The 25,261-nt window shown below is 39.4% G+C and overlaps 4 protein-coding genes across 8 annotated transcripts; 2 read left to right on the plus strand and 2 right to left on the minus strand.

Moving 5' to 3' along the window:
* Positions 1-7,163: 7,163 nt before the first annotated feature.
* LOC132201069 (uncharacterized) lies at positions 7,164-10,262 on the plus strand. 2 transcript variants are annotated; one of them, XM_059626953.1, is made up of 7 exons: positions 7,164-7,568; positions 7,692-7,853; positions 7,918-8,051; positions 8,103-8,427; positions 8,477-8,719; positions 8,802-8,889; positions 8,953-10,262. In XM_059626953.1, the coding sequence occupies exons 1-5, from the start codon at positions 7,544-7,546 to the stop codon at positions 8,530-8,532; spliced, it is 702 nt and encodes a 233-aa protein (XP_059482936.1). In that variant the 5' UTR covers positions 7,164-7,543; the 3' UTR covers positions 8,533-8,719; positions 8,802-8,889; positions 8,953-10,262. The 2 variants fall into 2 exon arrangements, with proteins under 2 accessions (XP_059482936.1, XP_059482935.1); XM_059626952.1 differs by having other exon boundaries at positions 7,167-7,568; positions 8,494-8,719.
* A 1-nt stretch (position 10,263) lies between these two features.
* On the minus strand, positions 10,264-13,380 carry LOC132201068 (conserved oligomeric Golgi complex subunit 6). Its single transcript, XM_059626951.1, has 10 exons — positions 13,164-13,380; positions 12,968-13,078; positions 12,753-12,916; positions 12,348-12,701; positions 12,072-12,292; positions 11,812-11,972; positions 11,528-11,755; positions 11,314-11,475; positions 11,102-11,263; positions 10,264-11,047 (listed from the first exon to the last, which is right to left on the minus strand). Exons 1-10 carry the CDS (start codon positions 13,251-13,253, stop codon positions 10,814-10,816), a joined length of 1,887 nt encoding a protein of 628 aa, XP_059482934.1. The 5' UTR covers positions 13,254-13,380; the 3' UTR covers positions 10,264-10,813.
* Positions 13,381-13,697: 317 nt separating this feature from the next.
* On the plus strand, positions 13,698-15,679 carry LOC132200325 (E3 ubiquitin-protein ligase RNF26-like). Of its 3 annotated transcripts, none has more exons than XM_059625714.1 (4): positions 13,698-13,827; positions 13,883-14,304; positions 14,362-14,738; positions 14,930-15,679. In XM_059625714.1, exons 2-4 carry the CDS (start codon positions 13,939-13,941, stop codon positions 15,267-15,269), a joined length of 1,083 nt encoding a protein of 360 aa, XP_059481697.1. In that variant the 5' UTR covers positions 13,698-13,827; positions 13,883-13,938; the 3' UTR covers positions 15,270-15,679. The 3 variants fall into 3 exon arrangements, with proteins under 3 accessions (XP_059481697.1, XP_059481698.1, XP_059481696.1); XM_059625715.1 differs by having other exon boundaries at positions 13,701-13,827; positions 13,894-14,304; XM_059625713.1 differs by having other exon boundaries at positions 13,707-14,304.
* A 231-nt stretch (positions 15,680-15,910) lies between these two features.
* Positions 15,911-21,047, minus strand: LOC132200324 (probable phosphorylase b kinase regulatory subunit beta). Of its 2 annotated transcripts, XM_059625711.1 has the most exons (19): positions 20,840-21,047; positions 20,670-20,782; positions 20,482-20,617; positions 20,208-20,415; positions 19,952-20,148; positions 19,741-19,900; positions 19,497-19,691; positions 19,304-19,442; positions 19,006-19,250; positions 18,716-18,730; positions 18,166-18,396; positions 17,925-18,112; positions 17,749-17,864; positions 17,504-17,646; positions 17,321-17,453; positions 16,640-17,193; positions 16,411-16,581; positions 16,252-16,359; positions 15,911-16,201 (listed from the first exon to the last, which is right to left on the minus strand). In XM_059625711.1, coding segments are annotated over exons 1-19 (3,228 nt in total). In that variant the 5' UTR covers positions 20,842-21,047; the 3' UTR covers positions 15,911-16,027. The 2 variants fall into 2 exon arrangements, with proteins under 2 accessions (XP_059481694.1, XP_059481695.1); XM_059625712.1 differs by lacking the exon at positions 18,716-18,730 and having other exon boundaries at positions 20,840-21,046.
* Positions 21,048-25,261: the final 4,214 nt, after the last annotated feature.

Consider the following 25,261-nt stretch of genomic DNA (forward strand, 5'->3'; position numbering starts at 1 on the left):
TTTCATTTGAGGGATGTTTTTGCAGCCCGGTGAAGAAATAGGACCACACAATCTGCAACTATTTACAAATTCCTGCTGCTAAAAGCCGGCAAAGGGAAAATTGAAAACAGCAGTGTCATAAAACCTAAGTGCACAATAATGTGCTGCATGTAGGCGCGCTGCAAAATACTCTTTCGGCGGCACACTCGGCACACATGTGGCTGCATTGTACTCAGCAGCCGATCAGTCGTCTTCCTGTTGATGTTTTTCATCTTCCGTCTCTTATTTGGCTGTCAGGTCAACTTGTTATTCTCTATCAAGCCATGCGAATTATTGATTGTATGCAGAACTTATTTATTTTTTATTTTATCTCTATGCCAAAACATCTTATTTTTATCTTTTATTTTCACCCATACTTTTAACTCGACCAATTCTTAGCAACATATTTTGATAACTTATCTTTGTTTGGTAAAAATTATTTGCCATTTATATAAAGTAATTTTCCTTTATGGCAGATTAATTACTATTTTTTTTAAATTCTTCTTTATATACCCAATGGTAACATTACAACCTGGTTGTTTTTGGGGTGTCTTCGCGGAATTTCCAGCCATTTCTTGGAAATTCAATAGTTGATACATTTGATATTTAAATTTTAATAACAAAATGCAAATTTCACAAGTATATGTACTAAAAACTTGTGGGTGTGAAAGGCCTTGGGCATAATAAGATTGAGGGGTTGCATCTTTTTTCTGCCCTGAACACATTCTGCCATTTTTTTATGTCGTGATTTTTTGCTTTGGGGCGACTCGATTTCCTTGAATGCCCTGCGATCGTAAATGCTGGTGAGCTTGCGAGCGAGCAAACCACATCAGCGCGCCCATTGAATCGAACTTTACAGCGCAATATTTCACATCGAGTCACATGCAAATATGAGACCGGCTGGCTGCCTGCCTCGTAAATCCAGGGGGCACTAAAGCGAGTGCGCGCGCGGATGGCCTTCCGGTGCACAAATCGCGTAAATCAGACCCACCGACGCACGCTTTTTGCCCCCTCGAACCAACGGTGTCATGCATGTGGGGCACCTAAAAGGGTTGAGACTGTGAATAGCAAAACTATATTCAACCTCGCATCTATATACTTAACCTGGAACAATTTATCAGATCGTAGTGCTTACGGAAAATTCGCTAGCAGTGCGGTGTTGCGAGTGTCAATTTGTGCAATGATACGTGGTTATTTTCTGTTGGTAAAAATGGCCGGCAGATGTTCTTTCAAACTTTTCCACGAAATATTCGGTATCATCTTTTTCAAACACTTTTTAAGTAATATTAAATCTAAAAAATATCCGTTTAAATATAACAAACAATAGATTGGAATCAACAACTATGTTTCAAAAGTTTATTTTAATTCAGAAAAACTGCAGCTCTGAGATTTTATTAAATTATCCGATTTTCATGAAAATTGATTTGTAGCATCTCCTTGACGTGCGGATGTAGTGATGGGCTTAGTGTATGAAATATTCCAATAATCGCGTTATAGCCAAAATTACAAGGTGCCTTTGAAGCTGCAAACACATTTAAATTATTAATCAAAGAACAAAATTCTTCGACACTTTTAAAAATCATTTTGCAGCTCACAATCAGGCTCTTGCAAACGGGACAGCAGGATATATAGCAGACTTGGTCTGTGGGTAAAAAAATCTTACTTCAGGAGGAAGTGGCGAAAAAATTGTAAATTTTGTTATTATTTTATGTGTAAAATAATCAACAGCACAATCTTACTTACGCAAATGAGATGTGCTACAAAAATAAGGTCTGAATGGCATCGTCGGACTGCTATAAATAGAACTACGACGCGACTTTTATTTTTTATCTTAATGCAAACGCATTAACAATGCCTATTTTAAATTAAATCTGTTTTAAAACCCAGCAAAAACTTCCACGTACCTCCTTACTGGATTGCAGCATCTTGGCTGCCAAACCAGACGACGCCACAGTAGTATTATTCAAGTGCGCCTCAATCATTTATCTTCTAATTACAATTAATATGCCAGCCACATTACTTGATCCTTTAAAGCCGTTTATGACCATTACCTTTTCATAATACTAATTTAATAATATTGTAATTACAATAAATAGAATCATCTGATTCATAACTGGTTTTCCCAAGAAAACTTATAAAGACATATTAAAAGAGTTCACATCTAAAAAAAAGTCAGGAAAATTTCCATATGAAAAATGGTTTTCGTATAATATCAATTTTATTTTGGATTTTAAAACTTTACAACTATACCAATTTTAAGCTAATGAAAGTAATTATGAAGCATATTTTCTTCATGAATTAGGTTCCCTAAATCAAGTATTAATTTTTTTTAATCATCAATTTATTATAAGATACTGTAATTGCGTCCTGCTATTGGCAACCTGCTTATAAACGTCTGAGAACACATGCAGGGTAAAACTGCCTACTTTGTTTCATGTATAGGCGCCAGGGAGGCGCCAGGGAAAGACATTAATTGGAGAAAATATGAATACCATCCTTCGTCAAAAAATCATTGAAATAAAAGATAAAATATTATTTTAAGGCCTAAATGCTTGCTTTGAAGCTGAATTATACAATTTAAATTTATTTAGTCATTGATTCTTTTTTGACAAAAGAAATTTATATACAGTTAAATGCAATTTTTTTAATTTAATATAATTATTGAACTTTGATGTCGTTTCAATTAATTTTTGGATTAATTTTTATCATGGCCAATCAGATGAAAAATATCCATTGTTGCGTTTTAAATTCGTTGCAACCGTTTTTCACCAACAATCAACTTTTAAATCATTTGAATTTTTTATTTAAATAGATTCATTGTTGCAGAGAATTTTGTGAGTCAAGTCATTCGGTTTGGTCTTTCCTAAATTCATCGAGTAAAATTCTAAAATGGATCCCGAGACTGCGCTTCAGGTGCCCGAAGTCCCCTCTCAGCATGAGACGGATGCAGTTCATCAAGCTGATAAGAAAAAGAATATTCTCGAGTTGATCGAGCGGATGGAACAGATTGTCCACCAGATTGAAGAACGAGCGTCGGAAAGTGAAATGATGGATTTGAGACGCGAGCAGCTTCAGACCCTGGAGGAGAAGGTGATCATCGAGGACCAAAACAACCGGTCATTGACAAGACATCTCCTCGCGACCAAGAGACGCCATGATGAGAGGGAGGAGGCATTGGATGAGCGAGAGAAGAGACTTGCCAATCGAGAGGAGGCTGTGAAGAGGTTACAGGAGCAGGCCCTGGAGAAGAGCGAACGACCAGAGGAGTTGAATTTGTCCGAGAGGACGAGCGCGACCTGCGAGTGCAGTACTGCGAAGCGCTGGAGTTTTTGGCCGTTCTAGCTGATTCTAGATCGGCTGGAATTTTACTCGTTAGATTAAACCACATCCGTTTCTAGATAAAAATGATAATGTATTTTTATTGATTCTATTGCAATTTATAGTTCCTTTGTTTTGGGGTTGAGAAATTCTGTGTAAAGCTGAAATAGAATGGTAAATTCCTCTAATTACAGAATTTGAGCCCTTTTTCTGTTTGGGCTTCTTGCTAAATTTCTTTTACCATTGCTTTCAAATTCAATATTTGATACATTTTATATTTTAATCATTTTTAATTACAAAAATAAATGTAAATTTCATAATAATGTACTATTTTTAATTTTAAAATGTTAAAAATATTTGATAGTTCATTACTAATATAAATTTTCTCCATGATTTTGAGAAAGAATACTATTGCAAATGAAATATAGAAGTTTTTTACTTGCATCTTAAAATTTTTGTATTAATAATCTATTGTTTTAGTCTGTAGCATTGGCCACGATTGAAAACGTCTTCACTTAACAATTATGACTCTTTTATTTTAAATTGTGTTATTTTTGTACTATTCAAAATTTCAGTAACATTTTGTGGTGTAAAATAAAAAACGTTACTCTTTCCCTTATTTGGATTTTCAGATCATAGTCAAGCACTTTTTTTAGCTTAAACTTGAAATAAAAAGCGTCCAGAAAACTTTTATATCATATTTGACGTCCGTTCTGCGCAACTCTTCTTGTTATGAATGCGCATAAATTGCCAGCGCGAGATGAAATTTAATGAACAAAAATTTACGACCGCTCGCCAATAAATCATTTCTGCTCGTGGCGTGGAAATGACGAAAATAATTGGTTCTCCCAGCGCACAACGCAAATATATGTGACCTTTGATCATTTCAATTATTTATTTATTATATTGGCAAATGATTCGAACAGATTTCTGTAGCGACCAAATTCATCAGCAAACCCGATATGTAAATAATCCAGAAGGGCTAATTTCATAATAAATTGATAGTTTTGAATTTGGTTGGATTTTACTTTTTAATAAATAACAATAATTTTTATTGAAAATACAATTAAGGTTTTATTATTATGGATTTAATCAACAAATTACTTTATCAAATCGTTGTAAGTTGGCCTATTATTGATTAAAAACAAATGATGCAAATGATTAAAACATAATCTATTTATTTGAAAGTTTTTATTCTGAAAATACCTTCTCTGTTGAAAATCGACTGAGAATATGAAAAAAAATTGCATAGCCTTAATAGTATTCAAAGCAAAGCAGATTACAGAAATAAAGTCTTGATTTTTTTTTACAATTTACGCAATAAATGATTTCAATAAAAATTACGAAGTATTTATTTGTGTTTTTAATGGTTTTTTACTGGTAAAATTGTACCAAAATTCATAAAGCGCTTCAAATTCTCACATTCACGGCGAGTCTTGTTTCTTTTTAATTAATAGAGCGAGTGCGATAAGAAAAAGAAAAGGCGGAAGCCGCTATCGTCTCCAGGGCGTCCGCCGCGTGCTTATTTTGGCCGCACCAAAAACAAGAATTACAGGAGGACGCGCCGCGACGAGATGAAACAACGCTAATCTAGCGCAGCCGTCGGCGGCTAACGAGTTTCCTTATCAACGCACACGCGCCCGCAATTTTTAATGTGCGGTTCTCTCTCTCTCGTTCGCTCATGTTTTTCCGCTCGCGTTCCCAGTTTTCATTTGTTGCGAAATTAAAAAAGCGCCAAATCCAACCCCGAAACTGCAACAAATACTGAATGATAGTATGAACCTAAAGAATTAAAAGAACAAAAATTTGGACTGAATTCATAAGTTATTTGTTATAATAAACATAATAAACTAAGGACAGTCACAGCATAATTTAATTGTCAAGTAAATTATTTGAGACACGCGTTCTTCGAGGAAGTAATCATAAATTAATTTAAATTTTGAGTCCGTAATGTACCAGATGAACTAGTTTATTGTTTGTTTTAATACACTATTTAAAAAGAGAACATTTTTATAAGTTCAACTTTTGTTGAGAAATATTAGAACTGATTAGAACATTTGAATGAATACACCAAATAAAATTAAAATAAACTTTTATTGGACTAATAGCTCAATTGTTTCGTTTAATTAAAAAAAAAAAATGAAGATGTATTTGGAATTATAATTCAATAATATTTTTTTCCCTTTCAAAATCATATTTATCAACATTAGGAGCCAAAAGGAAAAATTAAATCTCGCAAAGTTTTCCAAAAGAAATAAAGGACGAAATAAAATGATTGTTTGCAATTGCCTCTAAAAATAATCTATAAACGTGTACATACATGCATCCTTACTTAAGTCGTGAAAAGCAGTAAATTTGAGAGTTAAAACCAAACGTATTTGTTTTCTTATAAAGTTTTGTGGAAGCAGTTTGTACTGTTTTCCTCTAGAAACAGGCAAAAATATAATGAAACACAATTATTGTAAAATTTACCAACATATTTTTGCAACAAATTAAGTTCTGGACTAAAAATTGGTGCATTTTTACTGCGATCTTAAAGCAAATAAAAATTAGTATGGAACTTTTCGATTAGATTGCTTGTAACGACATTTGTAGCCAATGACATCTTTGCCGTTTCCGGCGCTAATTAACTCGTCCGGTGCGTGTGGGCGCGGAAAAATTTTGCACCGCAGTTTGTGCTGAGCAAGGGGAGCAGCTCGACGGACCGCACACACGTGTCGGCGGTCGGGAAATCACGTGCGATTTGCTCAATTAGTGCGACCGCACTCGCACCGATTGATTCTCGGTGGGGCGTCTCTGCTGACCAGAATCGAAATGAGATCGAGTCCAACAACAACCGCACCAAACATTGATCCCGCAATGGAAAAAGTTTAAAAAAAAAAATATTATTTTGGCTGCCCAAAAATTGCCTTGAAATAGTTTTTTGTCTGCGTTTTACTTCAACTCCTTTCCAAATTTAAAAATTGATCATAAACATCCAGGTTGTTTGCTCGCTCATTTGTTAAAACAGAGACAACCCTGTGCGCCATTAATTATGAAGTATGGACCGGAATGACAATTAGTATTGCCGCTGCAATTGCGGTGCAATAATAATGCATTGTCTCTGCTGTCGACGGACCTCCCAGTGTGTTCAAGTGGTATTCATGGCATAGCTGTAGAGGAATTCGATCAGTTTTCAATGCAGGTGGGCACCGCAATTGTTCGGCCCAAACATAGTATTAGAGGCGCGTGACCGCAAATCGTTAGACGAAAATCGCTTTGTGCGTCAAGTTAAGCGTTTTATGTTTTATTGTTAGAAGTACATATGAGCCTAACAGAGGAGGAACTTTATTAAAAAAAAGTGTTCAAAAAATGAATACAAATGGATATGGTTTCCTATTTGCCATAAACGATTGCCAAAAACCTAATATAAGTCATACACAGCGTAATAGTTTGTTCGTGGAAATCAAAGACAAAAAATAATAAAAATAATAGTGTTTTGGAGTTATTTTTGTGCATGCTGATGACGGTTAATTTGTGCAGAAAATATTATAATCTAATCAAATTTTGAAAAATGATAAACAAATTAATTGCATTGTGTTTCATTTGTTATGGACTGGACTTATATTAAACTGTATAAAATTGTAACAATTTAAAGAAATTAGCATTATTTCCGCGCATTATTTTTATATAAAATTACAGATCTTTTCTCATTCGCGCAATATTCCTGCATTTGCGGCTTTTTGGTGCCTTGTTTGGTGCTGTCCAGTGGAAGAAACATAAAAGGAGAGTGCAAATTGGGGAGATGCGCATGTGGATCGAACGCAGTATGGTATGGATGCACACAAGAAGAATTCTTAGCCAAAAACGCGTGTCACGGCAGGCATAATTTTGCGTTCATGATTTAAAAATAAACTTTCTAAATGGTCATTCTGTTTCTTTACATTTTTTGGCAACTAAAGATAAACATAGCATAACACGATATAAGGAAATGCAGAAAATTATTGTTCTTAAATTCGTATCTCCCCTCTTTTACTCTTCCGACGACGAAGTAAACAAAAGCAGAAAATCATAGAAGAACAAGAATCCGGCTTTCGTTTCTGTCCCGGCTGTCCTCCCCAGGACACAGGCACGCAGGTTTGACAGGGACGAGACGATTAGAAACAACACTCGAGGCGTCCCGGGCGTCCGCTGCAGTATTTATTTGTGCTCTAAAGAATAGATCAAGATGGACAGCCACAACAACTTTGCAAGTATGAAATGAAAAAAAATACTGATTTTTTCAGAGAGTTCATAAATATTTTGTGTTTATTAATTAATATTTAGTCCGCTAAATTATAAGCTATGAATTAAAATTAAGTGTATTTTTGTTTTAGACATGGTTCTTAAGCAAGACGCAACTCGAGGACTTATTGCTGCAGCACAAGTTTTGCACTCAAAGGTTTTCAACCTTGTTCCTCTGCAGGAGCTGTGCATGAGAACCATTGCTGTGAATCTGCCGAAATTCGCGGCAGTCCCTCAGTTGATTGACTGCCTGCGTAAGTAACCTTTATTTTAAACTTTTTATTATTATTGATCATGTATTCTCTGTTTCTTTGGCAGCTCCAAGATTGAAGTCGGATATTTTACACAATTTGCAAGTTATGGCGAGCTATAAACAATCTAATGATTCTCTTTTTTATGTGGAAAGAGCAGTGCAGGTTCCAGCTAGGGGAAATTCCTCTTCTTCTTTAAAGGTTCGATCTAAATATGAGTAGTGTCATATAAGATAAAAAATTATTTTGCAGTTAAAGAAAAGAGAATCAGGTTGCAGTGCCCCAAATGCTGTGATTCCTTCAAGTATCCTCCTGCGGCTGATCAACTCCACCCTGACCAAGTTTGACTTTACCCTCTGTGGTATAAGTCAACAGCTTTTCAAATCCAATGGATTGGATAAGCAAATATTGCAATTGTTTGCTGAAAACCCTGAGGGCATCACGAGCATTGTTGACCAGCGCATTTTGAGATACGCAGGCCGCGATATTCCACTCCCTGCTGGCAGCTGCATCATTGAATACCTGGAGAAACTTACCAACCTGAAGCACCTTGACCTGCCCACCAAGTTCAATGATGGTAAAATTTAAATAAATATATTTTTTTGATTTGAAAGCATGAATTTTAGTTCTCTCCAACTTGCAGATGACCTGGAGAGGCTTAGTAAAGGTTGCCGCCAGTTGAAAAGTGTGAATCTGGGTTATTCTACAGCCCTGACCATCAAAGGACTGCAAATTTTGAGTATACTCTCCCGCATTTGGAGAAAATTACCGTGAGTCCTTTTTCAAGGGGATCAACTAAACACTCGAACTTTGATTACCAAGATGCTATCAATTTGATCCCTCATACCTCAAGGAAATTGATTTGGAAAGTAAGGAAAAACATTAACTTTTGATTTAAACAAGAATAAGCTCCCTTAAATTTTGTATATTTTTTTTTCAAATTAATTGCAGCCCCCTTTCACTTTGACTACCTGGACATTCGAGGACGAACCTACGGCTTTGAGAGATTCCACACATTACTTGATGGCTGTACTGATCAGTAAAATTCTTAGATGTTTTTTAACGGTCATATAGTCTAAATGTCTGCTTGATCCGCTTACAGACTTCCAACTTGTCTGCCTAATTTAAAGGAAGTTAAAATCAGTGATGCAGAACTGCAGTTTCATGGTTCAAGTTATACCTTTGATGATGTTGTTCCCTCACCCATCATCCTCATCCAACTGCCACTCTTAACTGCTCTCACCGTGAATGACAACGTGAATTCTGGCGAAGTTGCCCGGAGCTATTTAGACCGAGCTGACTTTGTCCTGTCTGGCCTTAATGTGAGACTCACTCGCCTTACCCTCCAGTGTAGTGTAGGTGACATGGACTTGTTTGGAATTGTCCTCCTCTGCCCCAACCTAGTGTTCTTGGAGGTTGATGGCGTCTTCAATCAAAATTTCCAGACTGACTCCAACAACATCAACCCACAACTTCTGAAGCTTGAGGAGCTGCGGCTCGAATGCACTAGTATAGCTCAAGCCAGCAATCAAGCCAATTTTTTCAAGCTTCTCTTAGCACCCAGGTTGCACACCGTACGCCTCATAGATGTCTTCATCTCTCCAGAAGACAGTGTGGAACCATTTTTGCAGAACCTTGTTCACTTTGATTCCAGTTGTAAATTTGCTCTGCCGGCTCGGCTGCCATTGCCTGAGGTGTACGTTCGACATGTCACATTCTTGAAGAACATTGTTTTGAACTGTCCTAAGTTGGAAACCTCAAAGTTTTATGTGCGCATCATGAAGTCTTCATTCTGGCCAACTTTGAGGATAACTCCTTGCTGTCATCCACTCTGGACATTGAACTAATGGATGTCTCGCCCAAATTCCGCTGTAATTTTTCTGTTAAATGTTCCCTTTAATCATTTCCTTATCCTGCAGTGCACTTTTTAGCAGACACATAATATTTGCATTTTTGAGCAGAACACAGTTGCTCTGGGGTTCAACAGTGTCTCTGAATAGCAAAAAATTGCATTGCAGCTCTCGTATTAAAAATGTTTTAAATATGTTTTGCGGTCTTGCCATCCCATTAATATCTAATTAATTTGATTTTATCTCAAGAGAACTGATATATTGTTTGCGCATTTAATTGCCATCTTGGTGAACTCCAGCAAAATGTGTGTTAAAAATTTGATATAAAAGACTGCGATCAGATGTTGTGATGGTTCTATAATTTAAAAATAAGTTTTGTGATTGGCTAGATGAGTCTCAGCAAGAGAAATATTTGGATGTCAAAGAATCCAACAATTTTATTTTTAATAAAGGCTTCAAGTGGTCCCTCCACCTCCAACTTTAAAAACCATGTGGATTTTGTTCTAAAGTATAAGTGATGTAATTCTTTTTGTGTCAAGAATTATTGAATAAATAAAACAATTTCCACAATTTTTTTTTTTAATTTCGGTCATCAAAATCTTAAAATCAATATGAATAACATTTTGCAACATAATTGTATTACTATAAAAATTAAAGAAATAATCCAAATAATATTAAGCCAAATTGGTGAAAGGCCTAAAAATGAACAGAATTTTAATAGCGCTAATACCGCTTAAAACTATTAAGAAGTCTCTCAATATATCTAAACTCTCATTATGTTTTTCTTTGTACTTTTAAGCCACTTGACATGTCTACCAAAAGCAACAAGCTATAGTAACCCATTTTGCTTCAATATTTTACATTATATGGGATAAATAGACTCTTTCCAGTTGGAGTCTTTGATGAGTCTTAACAATTTGGAATTAATTGAAATACTTTTTGTATTTCCCACAAGATCCAGTAAAACATGTATTTATATGACCTTACAAAGAACATTTCCAACATTAAAATAACAATTGATTGATATTATTTAAAAGAAGTTAATTAAAAAAATGCTTTGATCCAAAAAATATATTCAAAATAATGGAAAAATCACAACAGTGCACAACTCATCTACGGTGGTGAAAGCAGTTCGAGGACCTGCTCGGGTTTCCTGGGCATCAGAATGGAAGGATTTTGGTACAGGTTGGCCGGATCGTGCACCGCCTGGTAAAGCTGTTTGTAGATGGCGGCGATCACCTCACATGAGCGTTTTTGCACCACCTTGCGGAAGGTTGAGCTCTGCAGAAGGCGAATCTGCGGCAGTAGCAGAATGTCTGGCATGCTCAGAAAACTATCCAGCTTTGACTGTAAAAAATTAAATGCCAAAAAATGAGTATTTTATGTATCTCAAAAACAAACCAGAAAGTTTTTCAGTGAGGCAGGGTCCATCCCTGGTGTTGTGCTCAGGTGGCTTTTGTCCGGTTCCTGCAGGATGGTGTAGATCGGGCTGAGACTCAGATTGGCTACCAGGAAACTGGTCTGCTCTGAGGTCAGCGTATCGATTTGCGCCTCTGACTGAGCCTAACCAAAAAATTAAGATTTCTTCACAATTTCTCAATTGAATTAAAAACCTGGAGCCTCTCGAGTCTGTCCTCAACGTACTCATAAAGAGACAGAGTGGACTGGAGCTGGTAGATGCAGTTGAGCATGTAGACGGCCATGTCTGTTGAGGGCAACCTGAAGGCGCTTTCGTTCACCACCTGCAGCAGTGGGTCCACTATGCATGCAATTATCTGCAAAAATTTCTATTAATTCTTAATCTTAATAAAATTGAAACAGAAATACCTGGGAAATATCTTGTTTCCTCTGCTCGGCAACGGTGGTGGCCGCCAGGACGTCTCTGAGGAGGCTCATTATTCTTGTGATGCCAGAGACAGGGGTGAGCTCAGAGGGTGGAGGCTCAATGCGGTCACTCAGACGCTTGACTTGGACGTCCAGAGTTCGGACAAAGGCAGCAAAACTGGCAGTGTGCAGCTCTTCTAAGTTGTTGTCCAGAATTCCTCCGCTCACCACCTAAATTCAAATAACTTTGAATTTTAAATAAACATCACCATTATTTTCAGACTAGCCTCTTTAATGACTTTCTGGTAGAACCTGAGCAGGTTGGTGATGGCGTACAGGACGGTGGCCTCAGCGTCGTTGGACAAAATCTGCTCCATCCTAACTTTCAAAGGTGGACAAACGCCTTCCGTAATGTTTGTCATCGTCTGATGAATTTGCTCCTCAATTACTGGCAATTTCAAAATTAGAATAAAATATTTGGATGACCAGGAAAAAATTTAAGGTTGAGACTAAAACTACTTAATTTTAAATTAGAAATATATATTACTAGAGTGGTCGCATTTTCTGAGCAGCGTCTGTAGATTTTCTGCTTCAAGGGGAATGGCCTGGTGCAGCCAAGCGAGCATGTCTCCGACGTAACGCTGGGGGTCATGGGCGTGCATTTCAATGGGTTTGGGGGTGCCTCCTGGACCACCTAGGGTCAGGGCGTCCAAGAAGCCCCTGACTAGTACTGCCCGTCGAGCCGTTGCATACTCATCCAGGACGTACCTTCAATTTTCTTATGTAGAACAATTTTTTTTTAGATATAATTTAAATTTCTCACTGGAAAAGGACAGGGCGTTCGAGGAGCCAGAGCATGGCGTCGGAGAGGAGGAGAGCCACTTCCGGCAGCTCGACGTGCTTGCAGTTGGCCTGAGTCCAGCGGTAGAGGCGCTCGAGGCCAATCTCCTGGTACAGGGCCATCTGCTCCATGACGTCAAGGGCGGCCGTCTGGTGGCCGGCCTGCAGCAGCGAGCGGCAGTCGCTGTGGATGGTGTTGACCCTGGCCAGGACGGGGAAGAAGGCCTTGCTCAGGGTGCCCTCTTGGTTGCCACGCAGCTGCGCCTGCTCCTCTGCGTCCAGTTGGTACGCCCTGAGGAAGGCGCTGGCCACCTCTTTCTGCACGCCCAGCTTTTGACTGCAGATATTGAAATAAGAAAAAATGTTGCAACTCTAAAAAAAATTTTACTTTTCAGACTTAAGACGCGTTGTCTGTTCGATCAGGTTGTGCGTCTTAGTTTTGGTGCTGTGAAGACTGACCTTCATCTCCTTCACCATCTCGTTCATCGACGCCACATCACTGTGGATGCCGTCCAGTGCCTCTTTTACCTTTCTCAACTCACCGAGGAACTCCTGTATATTGCAGTTAAAGCATGGAATATAAAAATTAACTTTGATAAAGACCTCATTGATGCAAAGACTCTGCTTTTCAATCTGACTGACAAAGTTCCTTCTACCCTGGAGGGTGTTCTCCTTGTAGAAAGATGATAACTCTTTAAGAGCCTCCAGCGTTTCCTACGAAAAGTACAAATCGGTTTAAATTTTAGTTATATTTTGAGAATTTCATAAAAAAATAATAATGATAATAAATCACACAAACTTTATCATTTTCCAGTCGCACGTCTAAAATTTTCTTCAGTCTTTTGTTGAGCTGATTAGACACCGCGGTTTCGTCTGTCTTTTCACTCATCGCTTTTTCTAAATTTACAATAAAAAATGTAAAACTTTCAGAAAAGCCGAAAGTGCCACATAAATGTTTTTATAAAAAGCAAAAATTCTAGTTGATTCTAGTTTGGCTGTAAACAACCCAGCCCACTTTCTTGAGCATCTCATTGGTTGCCGTTATTGTAAAATTACGCTCATTGGCTAACATGTTTTCTTCGCATTCGCAAAACAATGCAAACCAACAAAGAAGGAATGGCAAACCAAATTGTTAATGTTGCCACCCATATGGAATAAAATTCTTTATTATTAGGGCTCAAAGGTTTTTTTACAATACAAATATCAATTATTATAAAAAATTATCATCAAATTTTTTTCTTAAATTAAATTATCATCAGTACAGAACCAAAATTATATTTTAATATTTTTGCTCCTTTATATTTTTAATATGTTGGCAACAATGTTGTTTTCTGAACAACAACAAAAAGACAGATGCGTACAAACTAGGGAAATTCGAATTTTCCTCACAAATTTTATAAACTGTTATAATTCTGCACGCAGTCTCGGCCCCTCAGCACTACTCTCTGCGATCATTTCTGAAGGTGGATTATCATATAATTATCCGATTAAAATCCGTGCAGAATTCCTTTCTTCAAGTCAAATTCCAGGCTGCGATTTCGTTCAATGTCCGCCCTTGCTGAATTCATCGGAGGATGATCGCGATTTTGGAGGGGTTAGTGAAGGGCATTGGCGCTGCGGCCAATCTGACCGTCGAGGTGCTCAGCTTGAGCTACAAATGCGGCGCCCTGATCGTGGCCGCGGTGGCCGCCGTCGGCCGCTTTGCCCTCACATGTCTCTCATCACTCGCCAGCCTGGTGTCCATCCTGTACCAGGACTTCTGCTTCTTCAGCTGCGACCTGCTGTCCAAGGTGGTAGACGCCGTGAGTCTGACGGCCAGTTTCTTTGACGGCCTCTTCTCCGTCCTGAGGAACGCCTTCCTCGGCGTCAGAAACGGATTCGCGGCAGTTTTTGGCTCATGCGCTGACGGCCTCTTTTCCGTCCTTGATTTATTAGTCCAGGCATGTATAAAATATGTAAATCCATTAATTTAATTTCACAAATTGAATTATTTGCAGGCGTGGGAGGTGGTGCTTCAGTCAGTGGAGCTGCTGAAATGGGCGTTGGTGGTGGTGGGCCAGGGCTTCTGGTTTGCCGTCCAGTTGGTGCCCCTCTGCATCATCTACCTCCTCTACAGTGCCCTGAGTTTGGTGGTGGCGATCGTCGCCGAGGTCGCCGACCAGGCTCACATGGCCTGGACCTTTTGCTTAGGCAAGGCTGGTGCTGCAGCCAACTGGTGCTTTGTCTTGCTCACCGACTTCACCGTAGAAGCCTTCATGGGCCTTGCGTCCATCTTCATCCTGAGCTACTGGCTGCACCGTAGACGGACTGCCATCAAGAGCACGGCCGCCAGGGCCCTTCGATGGACGGCTCTCAACACCAAAATGGCTGCTAGGTTAATTTTTAATCCACCTTAATTTAATTCAATTTGAAATGATTTGAAATCACTTACTCAAAAGTAATTTTAATCTGGCTATCTGCAATAAACAATGTTTGTAATTTTACAATAGATAAAGCAATGAAATTTAAATGCTTCAAAATTATCAAAGATTTTCCTAATTTTAATCGGATGAAATAATTTCATAGGAAAATGTGGTGCACGTTGGTTCAGTTTCTACACATGAGCCGCAGCGGGCAGACCTTCCGATGGCGCCGACCCGAGGACAGTGACGAGGAGGACGTGCCGCTGGCGCTGAGGCTTCGGGCTCGCAAGAGCGTCAGCCCTGGCAACCTGAAGCGGCAGCTGCTGATGGAGCAGGAAGAAAAACTGTGTGTGGTTTGCTTGGAGAAAAACAAGTGTGTGATCCTGATGCCATGCCGACACCTGTGCATGTGCTCTGACTGCAGTGCCGTCATCTCCAACACCACCAGCGCCTGTCCCATTTGCAGAACAAACTTTGACAGGGCCGTCGTAGTCTTCATGTAAAAACACGGAGGCAGAAAAATCATGGCTGTGGTGCCTCTTGAGTTGCAATTTGATTGCATTTGCTATTTTTCTGAAGATTCAATGATATTTTAATACATAGACTTTCCATTGTTCATAAAAAAATTTCAGTAATTTCTATTTTGCTGAGATTGAAAACTTGTATCAAAATATATCTTTTGAGAGGAAACGTCTAATTAATTGAGAACATATATTGTGTCAATATTCATCAGAGCTAAAATTTTTCAACATCTGCTTACTAATTAACTGTCAAATTCAGCTCAAATTCTTCTCAATAGTAATGAGTACGGAAATCTTATTTGAGATTTTAGAGACTGTTGAGGCACAAAGCAGAGTATTACTCTGCATTTTTTTTTTAATTTTTGTAAATAAGTTGCTTAAGAAAGAAGGCTTCGGAAAAGAAAAAAATGCTTCGACCTTTCAGTACAACTGTGCCTCTTGGATTTATGTATGAGAGTTCAATAAAATATTTTCAGCAAAGCCCTTCAAGATCTCTAGTGTCAAGACAAGTATAAATTATTGAATAACGATCTTAGTTCAATGCCAAATGACACAGTTTGGCTCAAGTTTCTTTTCTGAATTCTTCCACACTTTTATTGAATAAAGATAATTATAAAATGAGAAACAGCTTTTTTACTTTATCTCAGATTAACAATTTATTATATGACAACAAAACCATAATATTTTTGAAAACATAACCAACTATGGCACAATTGTGGGACTTAACTGGCTTGAGTGATTTATGACACCTTACAAGAATCATCATCGTTGTCAACTTGGTCGGTACCTGACATGTCCAGCTCTCCTAGTCTGAGTACAGAGTTGACCGTGGCCCTAGCAAGGTAGCCAGTTGTCAGGCTAGCAGGGGCAGAGTAGAAGGCCTGGCGGTCTGCTCCAACGGCCACTCCTTGGTCCTGAAATTAAAAATATTGAAAACTCTTTTAGATTATGACCTAATTCAAACCTTGCAAAACAAGTGATAGGCTTCGTCAACCAAGTAATCTAGGTCCAAGAGGTTTTTGAAACTGAGCTCCGGGTTGCGTTGTAGGATTTTTGACACAATACAGAGCAGCTGAAAATCAGTACATCAAGTTTCGTTGTATTTTATAAAAGATTCATTTACCTCAACAACGATTTGCCTGTACTCTGGCTGCTTAATATAATTCAGCATTTCCTCGACCAGTAAGGCAAAAGCAATCTCAGACCTGGACAGGTTGGACATAATGTGCTGCTGGGCCAAGAGGCGGCCCTGGACCCTGACTCCCTGTGGAGTCCGTTGCATCACGTCCCAGACCTATTAAAAATTTCATCATTTAGAACAAAAATTAGGATGAATTTGCAGATTAATAGACCTGAAGGTAGAATCCTTGGGGAACCCTGCAGAGACAGCCTTCAAGTTTTCTCCTGGTCAAGGTGGAGAGGCGCTCCTGCTTGGCCCAGTCCTTTACAGAGAGCACCTTGTAGACGAGTTGGCGCAGCTCCTGAGGGCTGAGAGCCTCGACGGGCCTTTGCGCCTTGCTACTGATTTGCAGACACAGTTTCATGGCCTCGAGGACCCAGCCGACCCTGATTTTGAGGATGCCCGAGAAGAGGCCAGGGTTGGTGCCGATGAGGCGGCCACAGTAGAGCACCACCTCTTGCTGCAGCACGGCCCCGATCACGTCTAACGGCTGCACCGTCGAATAGAGCACCTTGCGAATCTCGGCAGGAGTCATCGGCTTGTCGAACACTGTCTCCTGCTCGCCAGGCACGCCCACCGTCAGTTGCTTGCCATGCACCAGCACCGCCGTGATGAAAGGACTGATGCTGTCCACCGTGTGTCCTAACAAACTGCTGCAGTATCGAACCACCTGCCAGCAGTGTAGACACCCTGCGTGGTGGTACAACCCTCTTAAATGCTCATAAACTGCAATACAAAAAAAAAAACGTTATTGATTTTGATATAAATAAGTTCTAATTTAGATTCAATATTTTGTGTGTTTTTATTGCTGAATTGCGTTTCAAGAATAAATTATAAATACTAAATGATTTACCAGTAAGACCACTGTACTCATAGTGGGGCCCCTCCCTCTGAAGAAGGACGCCGATCAGTTTACTTTTGGCGTAGATACCGTCCGTATTTCTGATGGCCTCAACAATGTCCCAAGTCGGACGGTCAGTAAAGTCCTTTAGATTGAGATTAACTAGTTATCAAAATAAATTACAGGATAACCCACAGTTATATCTTTTGCTTTTTCACTATATTCAAGGACTTTCGGAACATCAGTCAAACTCTGGTAGCCGATGTACTCGTGTTCAATTTGCTTGAAAGGCTTGATTTCGATTTCATCCTCAATTTTGTTCATGAAATCAAGATGCTCTAAAAATAGAAAAAAGTCACTTTTACTGATTACATATAAAAAAAGAATCAGATATAAAAATTAGTTGAAAAAAATCAATCGAAGTAATTATAATTATTTACCAATGCAAGAGCTTGAAATGAGATTCTGAAGACGTCCAACTCTAACTTTTAAACCATCACAGTGCCCCTTTTTCAACATGGCCAACAGATCCAGCATTTCCTTGAATTGAGGGTCTCTAAAATAAAAATAAAAATAAAATTTTTGTTTCTAATGTTTCATAAAAAATTAAAATCACCTCATGTGCTCCTCCCTGATCAAGAGACAGGCAGTCGGACGACCAGAAAGGCGCCAATACCTGCCAACGAATTGCAGCTCGGTTTTTATGTCATCAATCAAAAGCGCCATGTCTCGATACAGATAAAACTCTGAGACCTCAAATATTAAAGGGTAGCACAAAACAGTCTTCCCACAAACCCTGTAAATCTGATCAGATTTTTATTATTTTAGTGTGAAAATTAAGATGTTGTAAAAATTACTTTGCTAGTGCCAAGTGCGCCGATGGGTCTGGACGGGCGACCTTCGAGGCCGAGCTGCTTGTTGACGCCCAGATGCTGGTAGATTTTGACCAGTTGAGACGAGGAGCAGATCTGGACAGGCTCGACCTCATGAGGGGTCTGCGTTTGGATGCCGTAGGTGGCCATCATAGCCTGCAGCCGCATCGACTCAGCAATCAGCACCACTTGCACAACCAAATCAGTTGCTGTTCCCTGAAAACAATTCTCAAGTCAAGTTTCTATACAATTAATAACAAAAATAGTACTAAACCTATCAATAAGCAAAATGTCAGCAAAAATGAGAACCAATCCTTCTAACCCATCTGCATAGACTCCTAAAATGCCAGGAAACTTCTTTTGACATTCACTGGCAAAGCTAGCACAAGAAATCAAAGCCAATACAAATAGCGTGAGCTGTTTGCTAATATATTTGACTTTTGACGACTCCTTCACTTCGTCAAGTACTCTCACAGGTGCAGGAAAATTTTCACTAGCATTCACATGCATGAATTAAGTTGCTAATCATACTTACATTTGAAGATTTTGCCTGAAGAGAGTTGGCATTCAAAAATTATGTACATTCGAGAGATGGCCACCAAATTAAATACAAAAATCATTAGTGAAAATCTCCAGCGTTTGAAAAATTTCAATTTCTGTCCCAAATTTTTTGAAATCAGATATATCAATTTAAAAAGTTTTTATTTATGTCCGAAGAGAGAGAGAGAGAAGTAAACAGAAGCATAAATATGGACAAGAGAGCAAAACACAAATAAGAAACCGCCCCAAGAAATTTCTAATGCTTGTTAAATTATATTAAAATACCTGAAAAGCCGAGTATCTTCCCCCCTTCCTGGGTCTGTTATAAGAGGGTAGGTACCTCCTGATGGGATCAAGTTCGTTGATGTGCAAAAGGCCACCAGTCAGCAACTGCGCAATCACAAAGAGCGCCTGTGACCACAAGTGGTATCCGTTTGATGGAGCCCCTCTTCGAATTTGGCTGCCAGGCTCAGCCTTTTCTGCATCCTCGTAGCCAGGCTGAACAGCAAAGTACATTGGAATCACAGGATCTTTGAACAAAATTCTTTGTACGGGTTTCTACACATTTTAAAAACAAAAGCACCTCTATGGCTGTCCGTACTGATTCGAGGACGCAGAAGATTCTGAAACTCCTCCACTTGTTCAGGCAGATTCCTGAAGACCCCATCGATGATCATGTATATGTAGAAGAGTGGCCACTCGCACTCGATTCCCTCAAAGTCCTGAATTAAAATAAGGATCTTCTTAGAATTATAAATTTAACAAAGTTTGCTCACTTTGGTCTGGCCTTCCTTGTAGAACCTCTGGCAGGGGTCCTCCAAAGGACACTTGAAGCCGTCCCTGGAAAACCTCTTAAAGCCGTATTTACCCCTGAGCTTCTGAATGTTGCTCTTGGTCTTGGCCAACAGGTGTTCGTCATGAGAGGCAAAGGCTGGAAAGGAAATGGTCGGCAGCAATGAAACGTCCACTTCCTGCCAAATTATCCTTTTTACAGAATGTTTGAGAATTTCATCAACGCACCTTTGAGCTGCTCTCCCTGGGCAGAAGCGTCTCAAAGATTGATCTATTCCGGTTGTGGGCGTCGATGTCAACGTAGACGACAGACCAGGAGGCTCCCTTGTCTCCGAACAGGTTGCACCCGTTGATGGCTTCGAGGGCTGACTTTGCAATGCCGATCGAGCTGTGATTTGAAACTTGATTATTGCATCAAATTTTAAATCAATTTGCAGACCTGGCGTGGATTTCCGGAGAGCCATCGTTGTACTTGGTGCCCCGTTCCCACATGCCAAAGTCCGGCGTTCGATAAGCCCGCTCAACATAATACACCAAATTCTGGACAAAGGTCACCTCGTCCTTAGTGTACACAATCTGCAGCCCCGACGTGATCATCTGCACCAGGAAGATCAGGTACAGGGACACCACATCAATCTATGAGGAAATTTAATTGCAAGGTTTACATTTTTACAAAAAAAAGTAGCATATCATACTTGGAGGTGGTTGTATTCGTTCTCGGCAAAGATTTGAGCGCCTGTGGTAAGGTGGAACTTGCAGTGCAGGGCGTGTTGCAAGGATTGGTTCTTTTTAAATTGCTCGACCCTGGGCGCCTGCTTGATCCAACACTCCAAAATGCCTCGCATGCATTTGACAGCTGACTGGCCCAGCTCATATGACTTGCCTCGATCATCATCAATTCTCCTGTAGTAAATAAAAATATTGGAATAAATTTTATCAAAATTAAAAAGGGTTTTCACCAAGACTAACCGGTAGGCCTGGTACAAACTCCAGACTGCAGCAGCGCAGTAGACACTGTCCCGCACGCTGCCCACGGTCAGGTCATTGGAAACCACGGGGAAAAGGCCATTGATGCAGCTCTGGTACCGCAACAGTTGTCTCTTCACTATAAGTTTTATTCTCTTATCATATTTTTTAAGCCTTTTTTAGGATCGAACCTGTGCCATAGTAGATATCCAGTTGATGGACTGTTTGTTCGTAGTTGGACGTCTTAAGGTGGCTCTCCCCGCTCGAAGTGTCCGGAGAATTGACTTGGTACGTGCTGGTGTTCCTGCAAAGTAATGTTTTCCTAAAAAGTTCCGCACAAAAACAAATTCAGACTTCTCACATTTCTACTTTTAACGTTTTAATATGGTGTTCCCGATGAAAATCAATTTAATTGCGATAAGGATTATAATACCAGGTTTAGACTCATTTCATTTTTGAGCTGCTAAAGTGCGAATTCAGCAGATTTTGACAAAATTTGGGAACGAACCCGTTCAAGCCTCGTCAAGTTGTTTTCGATTTCGAATTCTACATCTACATTGAAATCATTGAATTCGACCCAGAAGGGCCAAGGGCACGCCCCTGCCCATTCCAAGCCGCCATTGGCTTTGAATGATTGCAAAATAAAATACCGCGCCAAATAAACGTGCATTTACTAAATATATCACATTAACTCCTCGTTCGCATTTAGCAATTAATTCATCAAGTGAAGCATATAGAGAGCCTAAAATAAATTTAAATAGTCTCTGATTCTGATATGAGAGGGCATTCTTGGGATGGGTTGAGCCAGTGGGCCAGCATAAGGAGAAATTTTTCGTTTCCCGCCGCGCAGGCGATCAAGATGGCCGCTGGGTTGAGCTTAGGATGTGAATGTTATTTTAAAAATCCTCCCGGTCTTTTCACTCAGCTAGAACTATTCTTAGGGCTAATTTAAGTTCAATAAAAAATGCGCTTTTTGTTACCAGTTGAAGAATCTTTTTCAGCAGCCAATCGCCGTGAGCGGGATTTATTCCGGTAACAAAAAGCGCATTTTTTATTGAACTTTAATTAGCCCTAAAAATAGTCCTAGCTGAGTGAAAAGACCAAGATTTTGAAAATAGCATATGCACCCTAGGTAACACAGAAAGATCGGAAGAATGAATAAATCCCGCTGATGGCGATTGAGTCCCCTTGGCGTGCGCCATGCTTTTGGCTGTTGAAAAAGTTTCTTCAACCGGTAACAAAAAGCGCATTTTTTATTGAACTTTATTTAGCCCTAATAATAGTCCTATCTGAGTGAAAAGACCAAGATTTTGAAAATAGCATATGCCCCCTAGGTAACACAGAAAGATCGGAAGAATGAATAAATCCCGCTGATGGCGATTGAGTCCCCTTGGCGTACGCCATGCTTTTGGCTGTTGAAAAAGTTTCTTCAACCGGTAACAAAAAGCGCATTTTTTATTGAACTTTATTTAGCCCTAATAATAGTCCTATCTGAGTGAAAAGACCAAGATTTTGAAAATAGCATATGCACCCTAGGGAACACTGAAAGATCGGAAGAATGAATAAATCAATAAATCCCGCTGACGGCGATAGGCTGCTGAAAAAGATTCTTCAACTGGTATCAAAAAGCGCATTTTTTATTGAACTTTAATTAGCCCTAATAATAGGCTTAGCTGAGTGAAAAGACCAAGATTTTGAAAATAGCATATGCTCCCTAGGTAACACAGAAAGATCGGAAGAATGAATAAATCCCGCTGATGGCGATTGAGTCCCCTTGGCGTGCGCCATGCTTTTGGCTGTTGAAAAAGTTTCTTCAACCGGTAACAAAAAGCGCATTTTTTATTGAACTTAAATTAGCCCTAATAATAGTCCTATCTGAGTGAAAAGACCAAGATTTTGAAAATAGCATATGCTCCCTAGGTAACACAGAAAGATCGGAAGAATGAATATATCCCGCTGATGGCGATTGAGTCCCCTTGGCGTGCGCCATGCTTTTGGCTGTTGAAAAAGTTTCTTCAACCGGTAACAAAAAGCGCATTTTTTATTGAACTTTATTTAGCCCTAATAATAGTCCTATCTGAGTGAAAAGACCAAGATTTTGAAAATAGCATATGCCCCCTAGGTAACACAGAAAGATCGGAAGAATGAATAAATCCCGCTGATGGCGATTGAGTCCCCTTGGCGTACGCCATGCTTTTGGCTGTTGAAAAAGTTTCTTCAACCGGTAACAAAAAGCGCATTTTTTATTGAACTTTATTTAGCCCTAATAATAGTCCTATCTGAGTGAAAAGACCAAGATTTTGAAAATAGCATATGCCCCCTAGGTAACACAGAAAGATCGGAAGAATGAATAAATCCCGCTGATGGCGATTGAGTCCCCTTGGCGTACGCCATGCTTTTGGCTGTTGAAAAAGTTTCTTCAACCGGTAACAAAAAGCGCATTTTTTATTGAACTTTATTTAGCCCTAATAATAGTCCTATCTGAGTGAAAAGACCAAGATTTTGAAAATAGCATATGCACCCTAGGGAACACTGAAAGATCGGAAGAATGAATAAATCCCGCTGACGGCGATAGGCTAATGAAAAAGATTCTTCAACTGGTATCAAAAAGCGCATTTTTTATTGAACTTTAATTAGCCCTAATAATAGGCTTAGCTGAGTGAAAAGACCAAGATTTTGAAAATAGCATATGCTCCCTAGGTAACACAGAAAGATCGGAAGAATGAATAAATCCCGCTGATGGCGATTGAGTCCCCTTGGCGTGCGCCATGCTTTTGGCTGTTGAAAAAGTTTCTTCAACCGGTAACAAAAAGCGCATTTTTTATTGAACTTAAATTAGCCCTAATAATAGTCCTATCTGAGTGAAAAGACCAAGATTTTGAAAATAGCATATGCTCCCTAGGTAACACAGAAAGATCGGAAGAATGAATATATCCCGCTGATGGCGATTGATTTCCCTTGGCGTGCCTCATGCTCTTGGCTGTTGAAAAAGTTTCTTCAACCGGTAACAAAAAGCGCATTTTTTATTAAAATTAGCCCTAATAACAGTCCTATCTGAGTAAAAAGACCAAGATTTTGAAAAAGCATATGCTCCCTAGTCCCTAGGTAACACAGAAAGATCGGAAGAATGAATAAATCCCGCTGAGGGCGATTGAGTCCCCTTGGCGTGCCTCATGCTCTTGGCTGTGGAAAAAGTTTCTTCAACCGGTAACAAAAAGCACAATTTTTATTAAACCTAAATTAGCCCTAATAATGGTCCTAGCTGAGTGAAAAGACCAAGATTTTGAAAATAGCATATGCACCGTAGGGAGAACACTGAAAGATCGGAAGAATGAATAAATCCCGCTCACGGCGATTGGCTGCTGAAAAAGATTCTTCTACTGGTAACAAAAAGCGAATTTTTTATTGAACTTAAATTAGCCCTAATAATAGTCCTATCTGAGTGAAAAGACCAAGATTTTAAAAATAGCATATGCTTCCTAGGTTACACAGAAAGATCGGAAGAATGAATATATCCCGCTGATGGCGATTGAGTCCCCTTGGCGTGCGCCATGCTTTTGGCTGTTGAAAAAGTTTCTTCAACCGGTAACAAAAAGCGCATTTTTTATTGAACTTTATTTAGCCCTAATAATAGTCCTATCTGAGTGAAAAGACCAAGATTTTGAAAATAGCATATGCTCCCTAGGTAACACAGAAAGATCGGAAGAATGAATAAATCCCGCTGATGGCGATTGAGTCCCCTTGGCGTGCGCCATGCTTTTGGCTGTTGAAAAAGTTTCTTCAACCGGTAACAAAAAGCGCATTTTTTATTGAACTTTATTTAGCCCTAATAATAGTCCTATCTGAGTGAAAAGACCAAGATTTTGAAAATAGCATATGCTCCCTAGGTAACACAGAAAGATCGGAAGAATGAATAAATCCCGCTGATGGCGATTGAGTCCCCTTGGCGTGCGCCATGCTTTTGGCTGTTGAAAAAGTTTCTTCAACCGGTAACAAAAAGCGCATTTTTTATTGAACTTAATTTAGACCTAATAATAGTCCTATCTGAGTGAAAAGACCAAGATTTTGAAAACAGCATATGCTCCCTAGGTAACACAGAAAGATCGGAAGAATGAATAAATCCCGCTGATGGCGATTGAGTCCCCTTGGCGTGCGCCATGCTTTTGGCTGTTGAAAAAGTTTCTTCAACCGGTAACAAAAAGCGCATTTTTTATTGAACTTTATTTAGCCCTAATAATAGTCCTATCTGAGTGAAAAGACCAAGATTTTGAAAATAGCATATGCTCCCTAGGTAACACAGAAAGATCGGAAGAATGAATATATCCCGCTGATGGCGATTGATTTCCCTTGGCGTGCCTCATGCTCTTGGCTGTTGAAAAAGTTTCTTCAACCGGTAACAAAAAGCGCATTTTTTATTAAAATTAGCCCTAATAACAGTCCTATCTGAGTAAAAAGACCAAGATTTTGAAAAAGCATATGCTCCCTAGTCCCTAGGTAACACAGAAAGATCGGAAGAATGAATAAATCCCGCTGAGAGCGATTGAGTCCCCTTGGCGTGCCTCATGCTCTTGGCTGTGGAAAAAGTTTCTTCAACCGGTAACAAAAAGCACAATTTTTATTAAACCTAAATTAGCCCTAATAAATGTCCTAGCTGAGTGAAAAGACCAAGATTTTGAAAATAGCATATGCACCCTAGGGAACACTGAAAGATCGGAAGAATGAATAAATCCCGCTCACGGCGATTGGCTGCTGAAAAAGATTCTTCTACTGGTAACAAAAAGCG

The sequence above is a fragment of the Neocloeon triangulifer genome, unplaced genomic scaffold (genome assembly GCF_031216515.1).
Source record: "Neocloeon triangulifer isolate White Clay Creek 2 clone unplaced genomic scaffold, ASM3121651v1 ptg000014l, whole genome shotgun sequence".
Classification (NCBI taxonomy): Eukaryota; Metazoa; Arthropoda; class Insecta; order Ephemeroptera; family Baetidae; genus Neocloeon; species Neocloeon triangulifer.